This window comes from Atractosteus spatula, chromosome 1, assembly GCF_055471065.1.
Source record: "Atractosteus spatula isolate fAtrSpa1 chromosome 1, fAtrSpa1.hap1, whole genome shotgun sequence".
Classification (NCBI taxonomy): domain Eukaryota; kingdom Metazoa; phylum Chordata; class Actinopteri; order Semionotiformes; family Lepisosteidae; genus Atractosteus; species Atractosteus spatula.
Window position 1 is genome coordinate 49,603,585 of NC_142706.1, and position 15,991 is coordinate 49,619,575.

Here is a 15,991-nt window from a genome sequence, read left to right on the forward strand (position 1 = left end):
TTGCTCAGTATTGGGCGTTACCTAATGACCTTCGCTTCCTGTTTCGTGCATGTACCTTCCTTGTGCATGTTTTCCTGGTTTTTGGACTAAGGCTTACCTTTTGACCATGGTTCCTGGATTATGTCTCTGGTTCTTCGCTGGTTCTCCAATTACTTACGTACTCTTCCTGCTTTTTGGACTAAGGCTTCTCTACTGACTACGATTTCTGGAACACGTACTTGGCTCTTCACTGAAATCTCTTTCGGTAAAGTACTCTTTCCCTTCGCCTGAATCTCCAAGCGATTAGAGTCAATAACAATGCCTCGTTCACAAAGCCTCCGCATAGGGTTCATCACTCCCACTACTCACAGTGTCACCTTTGTAACAGGTGGGGGCACTCAAAATTAATAAAACCCCAGGGCCCGATTATATCTAATCAATTGCACGTAAGAAAACAAGAAATGTTATTCAGAAGCTATTCAATTGTCGAACAGTTGCTTAAGACAGGGGTTGTCTACACAAACAGGAGAAATAACACAATAAGGGTGAGATAAATAAAGTAATTATACCAAGTCAAATAAGTCTTATATAAGTCATTGAAGCTGATAACCTGGTTTCCTTCAGATCAATTAACTACTATTAAAAAAGCCAGATGGATGAAAGGGCATGCTCTTGTTTGTAACCTCTCTTACATTCTTATATTGTAGAGAAAGACACAACTACTAATAATCAGCAATACACAAAGACATCATCCAACTTACATCATTATACACACAAACGCAGTTAATTGTTTGCTTAAACAGCAGCAAATTGTTGCACACAGCACCAAAAAAAACATTTGCTGAATAAAGTGTTTTAGTTTTTGCCATCACATCATCACAATACACAACAGTTTTCCAAATGGCTTAATGGCCTTTCATGATTGTGAACCTCATGTTCTTCTGTCCTCATCCCTAATTGTTCACATTATTCCAACGTCTCTCAGCACTGTCTTAGTACTGCCAGTCAATTGGGATTTCACTTCCTACCCGGAGAGCTTTTTTAACTAGCTGCTGTGGGGGAATGTAATCAGTGCAGCTCTGTTTCTGTGTTGCAATTATGATCATTTTAATGAAGACATCAGTCCAGGCCAGCCAAACAACAGACCTATAATAGCCAGCCTCAGCTCAACTGACTGCGGCCCTAGACATTTGCTCCACGTCTTAGAGCTGAAGGGAAAATGACTCAGTTCACTACGCTGTGTGATAAAGAATAATGTTGGTTGAATAAAAGCATCAAGTGGAAAAAGCCATCACAGTTCTATTCCAAAATCCCAGAAACCATAGAATTCATTAAGAGGGCTCCTGCTCCTAATCCTGCATTCGTGTACATAATCCAAAAGTCCAACATTTTTTTAATGTTTCTAAAATAAATGTATGCAACTGAACACAAATTGTACAACAAATATATTTCACATAGCCATGTTCATACAGTAAAATGGAGCTGAGCTGTTTTCCAGGAAAACTGGAGGAAAGAATGACCTCAGCTCTGTCCCTGTGTCAGGTAGCAGGACAGTTGCTTTCAATGTGCTATAAAATTGAGGCAGCTGCAGGGATGGATCCATACACTCCTTTAAACATTATAATGAGAGGAGACCATTTGGCCCATCTAGCCTGTTTGGTAGTTAGTGGCTAATTGATCCAAGGATCCCATATTATTAGAGTTTCTTGTCAGTGGGACTTGGCTTGCTAATCCTGTTGTGCTGCTAATGGCTTCCAGAACCCTGACATCTTATTGCAGTCTCACTGCCTTGTGCCCCACAGCCTAGTACTGTACTCTGATCATCACAGCATAAGAGCATAAAGAGATGAGGAAAGACCTTATTTAACAAATGCAGCCAGTCTTTTGTTCTGGCCCTGTCAATAGTAAGTAGATAGGTCAAGAATATCATCCAGCTGTTTGATTAAAAAAAACAGGCTACAGGTTTCAACCATATAGCCTGGCAGCTTGTTGGAGCATCCCACAAAACTGCAAAAATGTCCTCCTGTTCACAGTTTTAAATGCAGTTCCCCATAGTTTCCACTTGTGTCCTCTGGTTCGTGTTTCACTGTTTATTCGGAAGTAATCTGCTGGCTTGACTTTGTCGGTGCCTTTAGGGATTTTGAATAATTGTTTCAGGTTTCCTTGTAGTCTTCTCTGTATAAGTCTAAAAACATTCAGCTCTTTCAGCCTGTCAGTGTAGGACATTCCCTAAGGCCCTGGAATGTATCTGGTTGCTCTTCTTTGGACGGATTCCAGAGCAGTGATATCTTCACGAAAGGTTAACAAGTCAAGGTGATTTTTTACTGTGCTTTCCTGTAAATTATACTTTAACAAGCCTCCATTGTGCTGTCATCATCATCTCTGACTCTTTCTTTCAATGATCTATTCTGTGTTTTTGCCCTGTCTTTGTCACTTTAAATGTCTCTGTTTCTACCATCTGTGAATGAGGTGTTCTCATCTCTTCTTGTCCTTTGCTCTATTGCCTATCTCTTTTGTTCTTTCTCTCTCCCTCTCCTACCCCACTCTTTCCCTCTCCATCTTCTCTCTCCTTCTCTTTCTAGCTGTCTCTACTTCACAAACTGGTGGGGGATGTTTCTGTTTTCCTTTCTGCCTGAAAATACTCTCCTGGGGCAGGATGGTGGTTTGATGGTATGTTGTGTGGATTTTTGCTTTGTGATTAATAGTTTGAATAAGCGAACCCTCTGGGGGCTGCAGTGGCAGCAGGCCCAGGCTCTATAAATACTCCTCCCTGGGTGCTGGGGGGGCCAGGCAGGGTTGGGGGCTCCAATGTTTAGACTATGTCAGATGGCAAGCAATCTGGCAGCAGCAGCCACAGAGTCCTTCGCGTTATTTGCAGTAAATCACTGCTCATAGAAAGAGTGTTGTAAAGCACACCGAGGATTTTTCAGGCTAGGTGCTCAGCACTTGAATCACTGTGAAAGATGTTGATGTTGTGGAGAGGCTGCACTGCCAATTTCGCTTGTAAATTTATCATTGCAAACCTAAATAAGGGGAGCTGGTGCCTGTAATAAGTTAACTGTAGTCACAAACTGTCATTGTGTGTGCATACTGAATCACAGCCCTATCCTGGAAACGGGTGACATGATGCTGACAAGCCTGGAGTCTCTTTGCTTCACAAGGTGTTCAATTAACCGCACTTTGTTACAACATTAAAATGCATCTAAATACAGTGTATGGATAAAGCTGAATTGTCATAATAGGACAGATCAACAAAGGAGGAGACAGAAAAATGAGGGATGACGTTCATTTTTTTCTTTTTTGCGTTGAGTTGCTATAAACCCCTAAGCAGTGTACAGGTCTGGGTTTCACTGAGAATGTCTAGACTGCAGAGTTCACTGGTGCTGGTGCACCAGTAAGGGAAGGGACATGTTCTTTCCATTGCAGCAATTCAAAAGCACCCCCAAATGGTGGCATTCTTGCAAAAGGAAGAGATTGTGACCCATTGACCTGCCTAAAGTCTCAGTCTGGGCTACCTGTGATTTGTGTATGTGGTGTACTTAGTTAGGTAATTACTCTGTCTGCCTTATCAGCTGAGCTATGCAATGCCTTAGTGTTACCCAAGAGGAGGCAGCACTTCGGAGATCTAGAAAGGGAGTCCACTCCCACTATAAAACTGTTCGATGCTCTGGGATGAGCAGGGCTGTGTGAAAGAAAGACTATTATAAATACTATTTAAGAACATTTGCATGTTAACATGCAAAAAGGATCCCATTGAGCTTGATTGGTTGCTAGTAGCTAACTGACTTGAGGGTCCCATCCAGTGATTCATTGAAAAACAACAGGGTACCACCTTCAGCAACATGGGAGGCAGCCTGTTTTCCAGGCTGCCACAACTGTATGGGTAAAGAAGTCCTTCCTGTCACGATCGTAAGTCCCTCCTCTTAAGGGCGCTCCTGCTCTTTCTGGCTTGTCTTGATTTTTTGGACCTGCCTCCTGTCTCAGCCTTTTCCTTTAAAAGCCAGACGCTCCTACCAATCCAGGCTCAGCTTTGGAAGATGGACCCCCGGAAGCGCGCCTACCAGCGAGTCCAGGAGAGGCTCGATGGCATAGGCTTTACAACGGCGTCCTGACCATCTGGGTCCGGGGCTTGGAGCGCCTGGCCCCGTTACCCCTTTATTCCCCCGACCTTTTGCTGGATCCCGCTCCGGCTTTTAACTTTCGTTTTGTCTGTCTTGGATGGATTACCCGGCTCTGAACTTTTGCTTATTCTGGATCTCCCTACTGACTCCTTCTGGATTGTCGCGTGGACCACGCCCCCCCGAGCACCAGCGCACCGCCGACACGCCCCCCTGTTCTTCTACCAGCCCCGATCCTAGTCTTCTTTCCCTGTGTTTATTTCACTCCCTTCTGGATTGTGCCGTCCTGAAAAACGCTCCGTGACACTTCCTGTTCATGTTTTCAAGTGCACTTTCCTGTTGTGCAGCATGATGTGTTACTCACCCTCCTGGGAGCTGTCTGCAAGGTCATCAGACATGAAGTCCCCTGCAAGGCCTTCACCTGGAATGATGACACAGAGGGACACATATGAGACTTATGCAGTATGTGCCCTGTGTTTATCTCAACAACAGACAGCTGTATGGAAATTAATTCTATTTAATAAACATATTCTTTGGCTGTCTCTGTTTGAGCCAGAGCTGATATGAAGCCCTGCGCATAGTTCATCCTTTCTCAGTACTTGTCCTCCTCATCATCTTTAACAAGCTCTAGCTCTACATACTGTAGACTGGAAATCACTTATACTGCAAAGTGTCCTTCTCATCAAATCTCTGCTGATTTCCATTGTATTCTTTATTTTTACAATGTGACTACTCTGCTTCAATCCTTCTGTCTGCTTGCCATCTTTGTTCATATCCACTGCTCCATTCCCTCTCCTGCCCTCTGCTTCTCCTCAGCTGACCAGATATAATTCCCTCTTCCAGCCACATAGCCAAACCAGCTGCCAGCAAACATCTCTCACCATACTCTAGCAACTTACTAGCTAGAAGAGCTCTTGCAGATTCAGCAGCTGCTCCTCTGTCACACTCATTGACTACTGCACAGATGCCAGCCCAGTTCATCACAGTTTACACTTCTTCCACTTCTTGGCATGTTCCTGCAATATCCTAACTCCTGTACTGCACCAGTATGTAAACTGTTTACAGAAATATTGGAGAGAAACCTTGTCTCAGAACAGTGAACTCAGCAACCATCTCCAGAGAGACATGTACTAGGTCAATTTCACCTTTATACAGTATACACAAGAACATAAGACAGGTTTCAACTGACAGAAAATCATTTGGTTTCTACTTCAGTGCAATTGCAGATGTGTGATGATCACTGGTGACTGGTTACATATGCTTCTTGCTCCCTGACAGGAGCCAAGAAAATACTTGCACATGAGAGACTCTACTAATTCAATCCATCTTACTCATGTGGCTACTGATAGCTTACTGATCACAGAATCTGATCAGACATCAGACAGACAAACACAGATCATTGTTTTGTTTTGGGGTTTCAGTTCTTAAAGGAAATATGACCAGAAAGCTGGTTATAGTGCTGAAGATACAACCAAGTACAAAAACAGGTTAGAATTCTTGTCCAAAAGTAGTGGAAATAGCTCAAAAATAGATTTAACGGTATGCAAAATTCACACTGTGTATTCTGTTCTTTATGTTTAGTATAGGCTAATACAGTCACATGAACTGAACTCATTTTCTAACATCAGAGTTAAACAGGAGCTGCTAATCCCAGGTGATAACGGTGTCCATAACATAGTCTCATTGGTGAGAATGCTGCTGGTGTAGAAAACAGATTTTTGCATCAGACTATAAATGGAACCGGAGTTTTCACAATCTTCAAAGCCACTGCAACAATGTCGTCACTACCTGCGTCTTATTCAGACAGCTGGGGGATTTGTAAGGGATCAGAGATAATCTCTCTGATCATTTCCGAAATTCTTTAGCGCAAACAGATGTTTTGGGAAGATAATAGCACTCGTTATGTTTAACCATCCTCCATTATAACATTCTCTGGTACAGAACATGGAAGGAGGCCCCAGTGAAGGACAAGTCTGCTGGTTTCAGAGCTCTGGCTGTTGTTGACAGCCTTCAGGACCATCCCACGGGTACAGGTCTGACAGCACAGAGGCTCTGCACTGAGATAAAACACTCAGTTTTTCCACCAGATAAAGTCCCTGAATTACAGAGACTGATGATAATTCCAAGCACAAACAACAGGACGCCCCTGGGCCTCAGTTTGTGCCTATTGTTTCTTACAGTCTGATAATCTCAGCTAGTGCTCAGTTTGGAACTCAAAAAGTAAGTAGCATCCCCTTTCCCCTTCTCAGCTCCTCCATAGTCCCCTCTAATCCCTACGTAAGCAACCGGTCTCCATATATATCAAACGTCACCCTCTCCTCTTCCTCGTTCATTTTCTGAATCCCTCCTCCTCCCCCTCTCCACCTTTGCAGCTGCTCAATTGTTCGCATGGGGGTCCTATCCTCCCTGTTTAACGGCCGGGAGATTGGCCCTCAGCCAAGTGGGTTACGCCAAATCTCCACATCCCAATAAACGATTCTAATTTCTCCCAAGCTTTTGGCTGCCGTCATTCCTCGTGAACTCTCTATGTCTACTGCTTTAAAGGTCAATGTCTGTATACCTCAACATACCTTCACATGTGAGTTCCTTCTTCCCTCCATGACAGAGACAAACATTTGGTGCCACGCAGAGCCCACTGCCACAGCCCAGTGCACACACCGCTGGAGGGAAAGTAAGAATGTTTATTATCAGAGGGTACAGCTATTTTCCCCTTTTCTGTTTTTTAATGCTCCATATGTGCTAATTTCATTTACTAAACCTCATCAGAATGTATCCGGTACTTCTCTGTTTAAGTTACTGCATGTAAAACTGCTTGACACACTTGTTTGAATAAAGTTCAATCAATCCAAAGGTGTTATTCATAGACCTTTAAAAAGACAGTGTAAATGTCACTCAGGACAGCAGTAATACCCACTGACTGCAAAACTGCCACTATACCAACCCACTATCTGTAAAAAGGGGGACAAAACTGAACCAAGTAATTATGAACCTTACACTTTATAATTCAATAAGAACACAAGAACACATGGTGCCAAATTAGCAAGTAAATTTACCATTGTTAACTTAAATAAGAGATGTTGGCTCTTGAAAATGCTGGATTGTGAGGGTTGCATTCCTGTATTTCATTACATTCTTGACTGTGAAAAACAACACAGAATACCGTCAGTTTCTTCTCTCTTCACATGACATACTGTATTTATTACCATTTGCTGTTACAATCCACTGTCATGTATTTGATATAAGCATAGGCTGAAAGCTTTTTTATGCTTAAATGTAGAACAGCTGTCCACCAACAGTAAGTATGTCTTACTGTTAAGTCACAATAAATGTATTCTTTTCCATATTTGAACATTAGGCAACAACCTATATACATGTTTCTGCAGTTTCACATAAAAAACAAATTAAGTTTGTAAAGCCCTGTCTTTTTTGCTTTTTACAAAAATGTGAAAATTACAGGAATGCTCAATGACAGTGTGCCATACTTGATGTTTACAAAAGACAGTAAACATGCTCCTTTATACTAATTAATTTGCTCAAAGGAGAGTGTGAGGATATATTTTTGTTAATGTAAATGGAACTTTGTAATATGCTGCGGCAAAATTATTTCCGCATTAATTATTACATTTAAATGATCTCATTTAAACTCAGTTATACCATTTAAACACAATAATTATTGCATTTAAATGCAATGTTATCTCATTTAAATAAAATACTTTTTGTAATAATTAAATGTAATGTTATCACATTTAAATGCATTTCTTTTACCTGTGTGGAGCTAATAGGTTTCCATAGTTAAGCAGGCCCCACCTTTTTATATATTTTGACTACTATCTCTGACATGAGGGAACAAAGACAAAAGGCAAATATGTTCAATATTTTTAAATTTTGTTAGTGATATTTTTAAATTAATAAAATATGTTTCTTATTTTATAGGAGCTATTTAAAATGGACATTTCGCCCTCAAAACATGTACAGTACTGTACTGTAATTTGGTGTGAGGCGAAGACAAGGACAAAACATTTCCTGACTTCCTACATGTTAAATAATTCCTAGAATTCTTTAACAAAAGAAGCATCAAACTTGCAGACTGCCTTCATCTAGATGCAATTATTTGTACCACTGATTTGCAGGAGATCATTTAAATCATAGCTCAACAATGTATTGGCAAATTGCAATATTAAAAAACTAAATATATTAATCTAAAAATAGTGCAGACTTTTATTAGCTATAATGCAAAGTCATACAAATTACTACTCAAACTTTTATTTAAATATTTTTTGTTTTTTACTTGTTTATTTGCTTTCAAATATGTTTTTAAAGTTGCTATGTATAATATATTTTATCATTAAAATCTAAAATAAAACAATGTTTTCTAATTACTATTTATATACAATCACTAATAATTCTATATACTGTATTTAAAAAAGATAATCCTATTAGTGTTATACAGTATTGTGACATCCTGTATCTCATTTGGATGTGTAGTAGTTACATAACAATATCCTGTTTCAAAAAAGTAATCATTGTTTGTTGCTAGTATGCATACATTATGATTAGAGCAGAAAAGCACAAATTGGTTAATAAACATTTAATACTGTACTGATCCATCAGATAACCACATGTAGCTGCGGTACTTTAAGGATTCGCTGCACCACCTGGTAGTTTTACAGAGTAGTGCAGTCCGGCAACAGATTATTTGAAAAAATAAAAAAGCGATGATGTGATGCACCACGGAACCAACCACCATATACTGTACCTACTGAAACATTCAGTACACTGACAAGCTAAAGGATCCAGGTCCAAGTATTCCTAATCCTTAAAAGCGTTGCCAAAAATGAATCCAGTGGACTTATTTAGAAACTACACTGACGTATGAAGGACACAAGTGGAAACTACATGGAAATGCATTTAAAACTGAAAACAGAGGCAATATTGTTAGCCATATTGTTGAAGCAGATACCCCGGCTTCCTTAAGTATCTGTCTGGATGAGATCTTTGGATTCCTTAGCTACTGAAAAAACCTCTTCTGTGTGGAACCATTTGTGGTTTTTTATGAACGTTCACAAAGCTATTTGTACACCACTGCTTGGAGAAACCAAGTCACAGCCAGCAGATGCATTGGTATGTTCATGTATTTGGAAAGTTTGGTCATTTTCTACTTATTATCTTTGTGAATGTTTGGAATACCTGGTGAAATAAGCTTGGTTATACCCACCTGGTTAATGGGTAGCTTCCTGGCCATAGAAAGAGGAGGCTTGAACCCCACTCAGAAGGAGTGCTGCAAGGTGGGGTGGGGAGGAGGAGGGATGCTTGAGATTAATGCAAAGGGAGGCATTTCAGTTCAGTACAAATAGCTCATTTTGTAATGATGGTGATTAGGTGCAGCTGTATGAGTTGTTATCCCTCCAAAACTTCAGTTAATAACTTCCATATAGCATATAATTGATTCAAACTTAATATTTTAATGGGTATTGCAGTGATTATATAAATCCTCATTTTAAATAGATGGATTTAGGGTTTACAAATGAGATAACTGCCTGGAATGCACAATTGAGGTTGTTCAGTTGTACGGTGAGCGAGAAAGATCAAGACTGCCAAAGAGGACTGAGAAAGCTGATAACAAACAGACCAGAGACATCAATGATGTGAGTTAAAACACTACCACACAACCATCCCCGGCGGTTTAACCCATCTAGTTCAGCAAAGAAGCGTTAACAGCAGATCCAGTCCAGAAGTACAGCAGGAGAGCCCAAGCAGATCTCTCCACAGACTCTGGCACAGACGCTTGCAAGCCAAGGGGAGACCTGGGAGACTGACACTCATTCTTCTGCTATCCAAGAACTATAGTTAAAGAGGTGCTTACACTACTAAGATAGCAATTCAAAACTCTATACTTCTTAAATTAAGTTTTAAAACATTTAAGAATTTTTTAGAGGAATATGATACTTTTCTGATTATACAGTATCTAGCTTTTATCATGAAGACTATAGCCAACACCAGTCCAGTAGATTAGATGGGCCAAAGGGCCTACTCTCAGTAACTGACACTCTGATGTTCTTAGGTTCCATCACAGACCTGTTTGCTGCAGGTATCTACTCTAGCTGAGCATAGTCAAACTGCCAAGTCCCATTTGTGTTGTCATACAAATCAATTTCTGTAATTATTTTTCACTCCCTCATCTGACTGGTGATGCAGGATAGCATATCCCTCCTTACAGAGCAGTTCCGTCATATTTTAAAATTTCCTTTAGTTTGTTGATCCCTAGTGTGAAAAACTCAATAGGTCACAAGTTTCGTTAATGTCAGGAAGAGTTCTTTCCAAGCCCTATGCGGACGACACGATCCGGAATGTGAGGATACAATAGGGAAAATAGTCATGCAGGAGAAGGGTCAAGAGACGGGGGGGGCGTGTCCGAGGAGTGCAGGTGTCCAGGGGGAGTGAATCCAAGGCGAACAATTTAAGGGTATATCCAGAGGGGGAATCCAAAACGGGAGGTAGAGTCCAAGACCAAGGGATCCATCTGAAGTTAAAACCAGAACCAAACCAGAACCAGGAACAGGAAACTAAAACCATAATGGAGCCAGACGCGGCAGGACCCAGGGCTCTCACGAAGCAGGATTCAATGAGAAGCCTCGGGCAAACGCCTGCGTCTGGCTTTAAAGGTGGAACTAAAGAGGGGCTGGGCAAAGGAACAGATGTAAACAATGGGGGAAAATGAGGAAGGGCTGGAGCGCCCTTAAGAGGGGGAGTAGCGATCGTGACAGTTAAACCTTGTGCCAGCTTCCTTCTGTTCAATGAGTTATCATTGCACTTATGAAGGGGTTTTGGCCCAGCCCTGGTTTGTCAGTTTTCTCCCATACTGCCTGTGTACCCTGCTTTTGCACCTCATTGCTGCTTGATTTTATTGTCACTATGGACAGACAGGATTGAGAGAAGACAATATTACTTACGTTTCACACAGAGGCCACTCACAGTCGATGGTGCCCACCCAGGACAGCACACAGTGCTCCCTCCAGAGTGACACACGTGGGGCCCTGAGCGATGCCTGAAGAGAGAAATAGAGAGATGAGTGTGGGAGTGAGGGTGGCAAGAGACATTGGGGACCAAGGCAGGCATTGGAATGATACTGAGAGGGAAGTAGACAGGAGGTAAACACACTAAACGCAGCCTATGTACATTTGTGAAGGAAATAAAATGTCTGACAGAAGACTGAAACATGGTCATTTAAAATTTAAGCAGAGGGTTTTTTTCCTGATTGTATTATTTGTAAACCCTTTTAGTTTGTTTTTTTCTCAATTCTTTTTTAAACTATTACTTCAGGAACTTATGTCTGGTCATCTGTAGGATTGAAAGAATTACAAAAGTTTATTTTCATCATTGTTTTACGTCTCTTCAGGAGCAATTTGAACCAACAACAGCTGAGTGCAAGACTACAGGTAGACAGTGTGAAGAAGTCATGTTATTAATTAAAATCAAAAAGGACAAAATGGGTGAGACTACACCTCAAAAATAATCTGTAACCTGGAAGTGTAAGCAGAGACCACCTAATGCAGATATGGGCCTATGTAGCTCACTGTTTGATGCTAACTAGAAAATACAGTATATAGCAAAGGTGACACTATATACTATAAGTGAGAGATTTCAGTTTTTCCCAAATAAATTGGAATATTGCAATAGACAGTACTGATAAAATGCAATTTGATTACAGATTAAATAAGAGCATAAGAAAAGCCCGTCCAGCCTATTGGTAGTTGACCAGGGACTGATGATATTTTCCCGCTTGTAAATAACCTCTAATTCTGTCTCATGTATTACATCATCATACAAATGTATTTTATAATCACTACACAAAGTATCACAAAGCATCACACGGCAAGTGATTTCCCATGTCCTCTAATTCCATCTGCTGAATTTGTTTTTTACAGCAGAAAAACTTGAATTTAAAAAATGTACATATTATTGAGACAGCACTGAATGCAAGAATTCACTTTCATTAAGTCTTCTCAGCCAAATCAAAGAGCAGCAGAAAACCATATATCACAAGAAACAATACAACCTCTACTTCAAGACTGTGTATTACAAATTCTAATCTGGTAAGGTGATCCTTACATATAAAACCATTTTCCTGATGGGGCAGTATACACGATGTTATCAACATAATGAACAGATACTGTGTGTTTGCCTTTTTACAGTGAAAATATTAAAAAAACAAAGACTTGATGAAATATCAAAAACCCTGCATTCTTACTGTGAAACTGTAATTGAAACTGAATTTTCAAAATGCACAATCCTGATGTTGAGCTATATTTTCTGTGACCACAGTCCTAGCAAGTTTGACGAAAGCTGTGATAAAATAGCTGTTTGTGTTGCTGCTCCAATGGATGAACTAGCTTTCACTCAGTGAAATCTAACCATTAAAGTTTTAGTGGAGGTACTACTGTATATACAGCTGACCAATGATATCTTGATGTTGTCTGTAGCTTAATCCAACAATGAGCTATAGATGTGTGCAACCGGCCCAGATGCACTTCAACAGAGAGAGCGCACATCAGTGCCCACAGCAAAAAAGTAACACCTTTTGTGGCACCTTTTCACTTCCATTGCTTGGAAAAACAAAGGAAATGGCATACAGGATCCAAATTAGCAAACAAAGAAAAGACTTCTAAGTATTGCTAAAATTTTGGAGGAGATTTACAGGGATGCTGAAACGGATCATCTTTCTGGGCTTTCTCTCACACACAGTCTACACAGAAATACAATTCATCAATATCATCTGTGATGTACAAAAAATATTCATATTTCCATGTTACATTTCCATCTTTTTTCCATTAGTCATTTTTCTAAGCTTTTCACAGGCCAAGGTATTCTTTTGTGTATCTATCTGTCAGTCAAGTGGAAATCAAAGAAACTGTTATGTTATCAGCCTGACAGCTATATCTAAAAGAAGTCCTGGAACATAAAAAAAGACAGGGAGGAGACAAGAAATAGACAGAAGAAATACCATCACCTGTCTCTTGCTGTACGTTTGTGCGAGGTGAGAGGACCTTGATCTGATCAGTCTTGGATAATAATTTGAAACTTGTTTAGAGAGCTTGCTGTTCTATTTATTATTAGGAAATTCTGATTTCCTTTATTGTGGAATCCTCAGGTTAAAGACATTCTCTCATTTGGTGATGCATCTGTAGAAAAGGGAGATAGAATTCCCAATCACTTTTAGGCATTAATGTTTAAGAAAGGAAGATTTAGTGCTCGGTTGTATACTTTTATTTGGTCAGGTTACAGTGTTAGCTTCCGGGTTTTCTGTGTCTGTAGAATGCAGGCCTCTTTTGTAAATAGAGTAATGGCTAATGTGCATAACATTTTGTATCATTTAGTTGTGTAGCTGTTAATAAATGTTTACTTCTGCCTTTGATTTATTACTTTATCACCAGAACTCTTGAGCCTCAGATTAAACTTATCACTCAGTTATACCTTTAATATTCCAATTTCTTTTAATTATTTTATTCCCCTCGCTCTATTTGTCTATTTGACCCTCCCTAGTCTGTAACAACATAATATAATCGTTATAATAAAATATAATTAGATCTTTGTGAAAGTCTAATGAAAAGAAGAAGATAACATGATTAAACATACAATCCGAATACATAACACAAACACTGTAGGGTATGAGGTATGAGGGTCTCTTGTTTTTAGCCATGCAGAAGAACCACTTTGCTGACTTTGTCTTTGCCTTTGAGAATTCTGAGTAATTTTATTATGTCCCCTCATTGTCCACTCTGTTCAAGACTAAAAATCTTCAGCCTGTTAGTGTATGTTAGTGTTGCTCTTCTCTGGACTGATTCCACAGCAACATTATTGTATATTCACTATAAGTGGTGAATTATACAGGTGGTAACAGCATTACAATACTTTCATAGTATAGGTTAGGTTTGGATTTAGAATTAAGATAACTTGTGGAGAACTTAAGGAGAGTTTTCTTCTCAGATCATCAGAAACATCTAGAGTTGTTAAATTTCTAACAACACATGTACCTGTATGTCATCACTTAGATAAGATTCTGAATTTCAAGACAAAAATCTTGAAATTACCAAGGAGACTTTTATCAGCAGTGTAAGACATGGGAGTTCTCTCATTCTTTTTTAGGAGCCTGCTCCATTATGCATCAGCACATCTGTAGCTTGTCCAGAACCCATCTGCTGGTTATTCCACAGCACAGTGAAGAGCAACATCATTACTCCAGTGCTGGCCCTGCCTTAGGGCTCTCTGTAAGTTTTTCAATTTTCCTTTCCAATTCTGATTTTAAACATGAAGCAGCATAATAATAAAATTATACAAGTAAAAGTTTATTCCATGCAGAAAAGAGAAGAAAAGAAAAATCAAACTTCCGGCTATAGAGCCTTCTTCAGGTGTCAAACCCAAAAAAGGCTCCACGGCCGTTGTGTTTCTTTTCTTCTTTTTTCAGTATGGAATAAACGTTTACGTTTCCTTTGCAGCCTACACATGCTGACACAGATACCTACTTGAACTACTAACAATAAAATGACAGTGGATTGTAGAGAATCAGCACCCCAAAGCCTTTCTGAGAAAAATTCACATTTTTTAGGTCAGTGTTATGTATTTCCATTTAAACCATTTCGCTGTAAGTTATTAATATTGATAAATGTATTGTGGACAAATATCACACTCGTCTTTCACATCTTCTTTTTCAATGCTGGATTAATTGCATTATTACTAATACAGTAAAATATACTTAATAAAGCACTTTGGAAGACATCTCTAAAGACAAAAAAAATCAACAGAAAAAAGGAAAAACAATATAGCTAACATCCAGTCGACAACAATAAATGCAAACAGGTTTCCAGGTTAAACTTCAGGTGCCACTGGAGTCACAAGACTTCTCACCCAAAATCACCCTTTTAGAGTTTGGTACAGAAAATCATTTCGCTGTTAACTTGCCTTACATACAGTACTTCCTTTGTTGTCCCAGATGGGAAAATTGCTTTAAGGCAGATTAAGGACGTAACACAATACATAATACATTTACTGTAACACAACATACTTGTATTTAAAGTAACTTACGTTTGTGCTCATTTGTACCATAGTGCATTTTACTAAAATTAATATGAGTGACGTACCCGAGGACATACTGTAATATCTTCATTGTAAGGTACATACAATTAAATCCACAACCTAAAAGCCAGAAACCTGACCTCTATTCCACATCACTTACGAAATCACTCATATTCCTTCTAATCGTATGTACAACTTTAGACTAATAAAAAGTATTTCGTGATGTGTAGGAAAAAAATGATTAACGAAAATCGACATGTGGACTTTCAAATTCGCTTATTCCTTGAGCAACTCGCTCAAAAGTAAAGACGTGAATTGTTAGTTGTCATGTAGAAAGCATTCGGGATATTTTAAACACATTAAGTGTGCATTTTTTAAATTCCCTTAAAAGTTTTTTTTCATTGCCTTTCTTTCTGGGGTATTTCAGACGCCGTGTAAATGAAGTCGGCTGTTTCTGCACCCACTGTGTTGCCACTTACTGCTTCTAACAGAAAACAGACCCTCTGCAGTGCAGCCGAGCTGTACCACAGCTGAGCGACTGAGTGTGCCTATCTCACCTGAGCAGCAGCGGAGAGTACGGTCTCTGTCCTCTCCTCCGCGCACTGGGCAGGACTCGACAGTCCGCTCGGGACAGCAGCACGCACAGACACAGACACCGCAGGGCATGCATAGCGCAGCCGGAGCCCCTGTCCTCTCTTGCCCCTGTGCTGTTCTCTGTGTCAGATCACCGTCCCGCTGTCATTCTAGTCGAGGTCCCAGCTGAACGAAGACTTGCCATCGACCATCAGACACGATTTGGGAGAGCAGAACAGAACACCTTTTGC

At 39.9% G+C, this 15,991-nt stretch overlaps 1 protein-coding gene across 1 annotated transcript in view; it reads right to left on the reverse strand.

Moving 5' to 3' along the window:
• Positions 1-15,991, reverse strand: part of LOC148841196 (uncharacterized) — a 61,209-nt gene extending 45,218 nt beyond the window's left edge. The window contains exons 1-4 of the mRNA XM_088913594.1: positions 15,725-15,991; positions 11,048-11,142; positions 6,668-6,757; positions 4,462-4,518 (exon numbers count right to left, since the gene is read on the reverse strand). Coding sequence (XP_088769720.1) covers positions 4,462-4,518; positions 6,668-6,757; positions 11,048-11,142; positions 15,725-15,837 — 355 coding nt within the window. The 5' untranslated portion in view covers positions 15,838-15,991. The remainder of the gene's footprint in view (positions 1-4,461; positions 4,519-6,667; positions 6,758-11,047; positions 11,143-15,724) is intronic.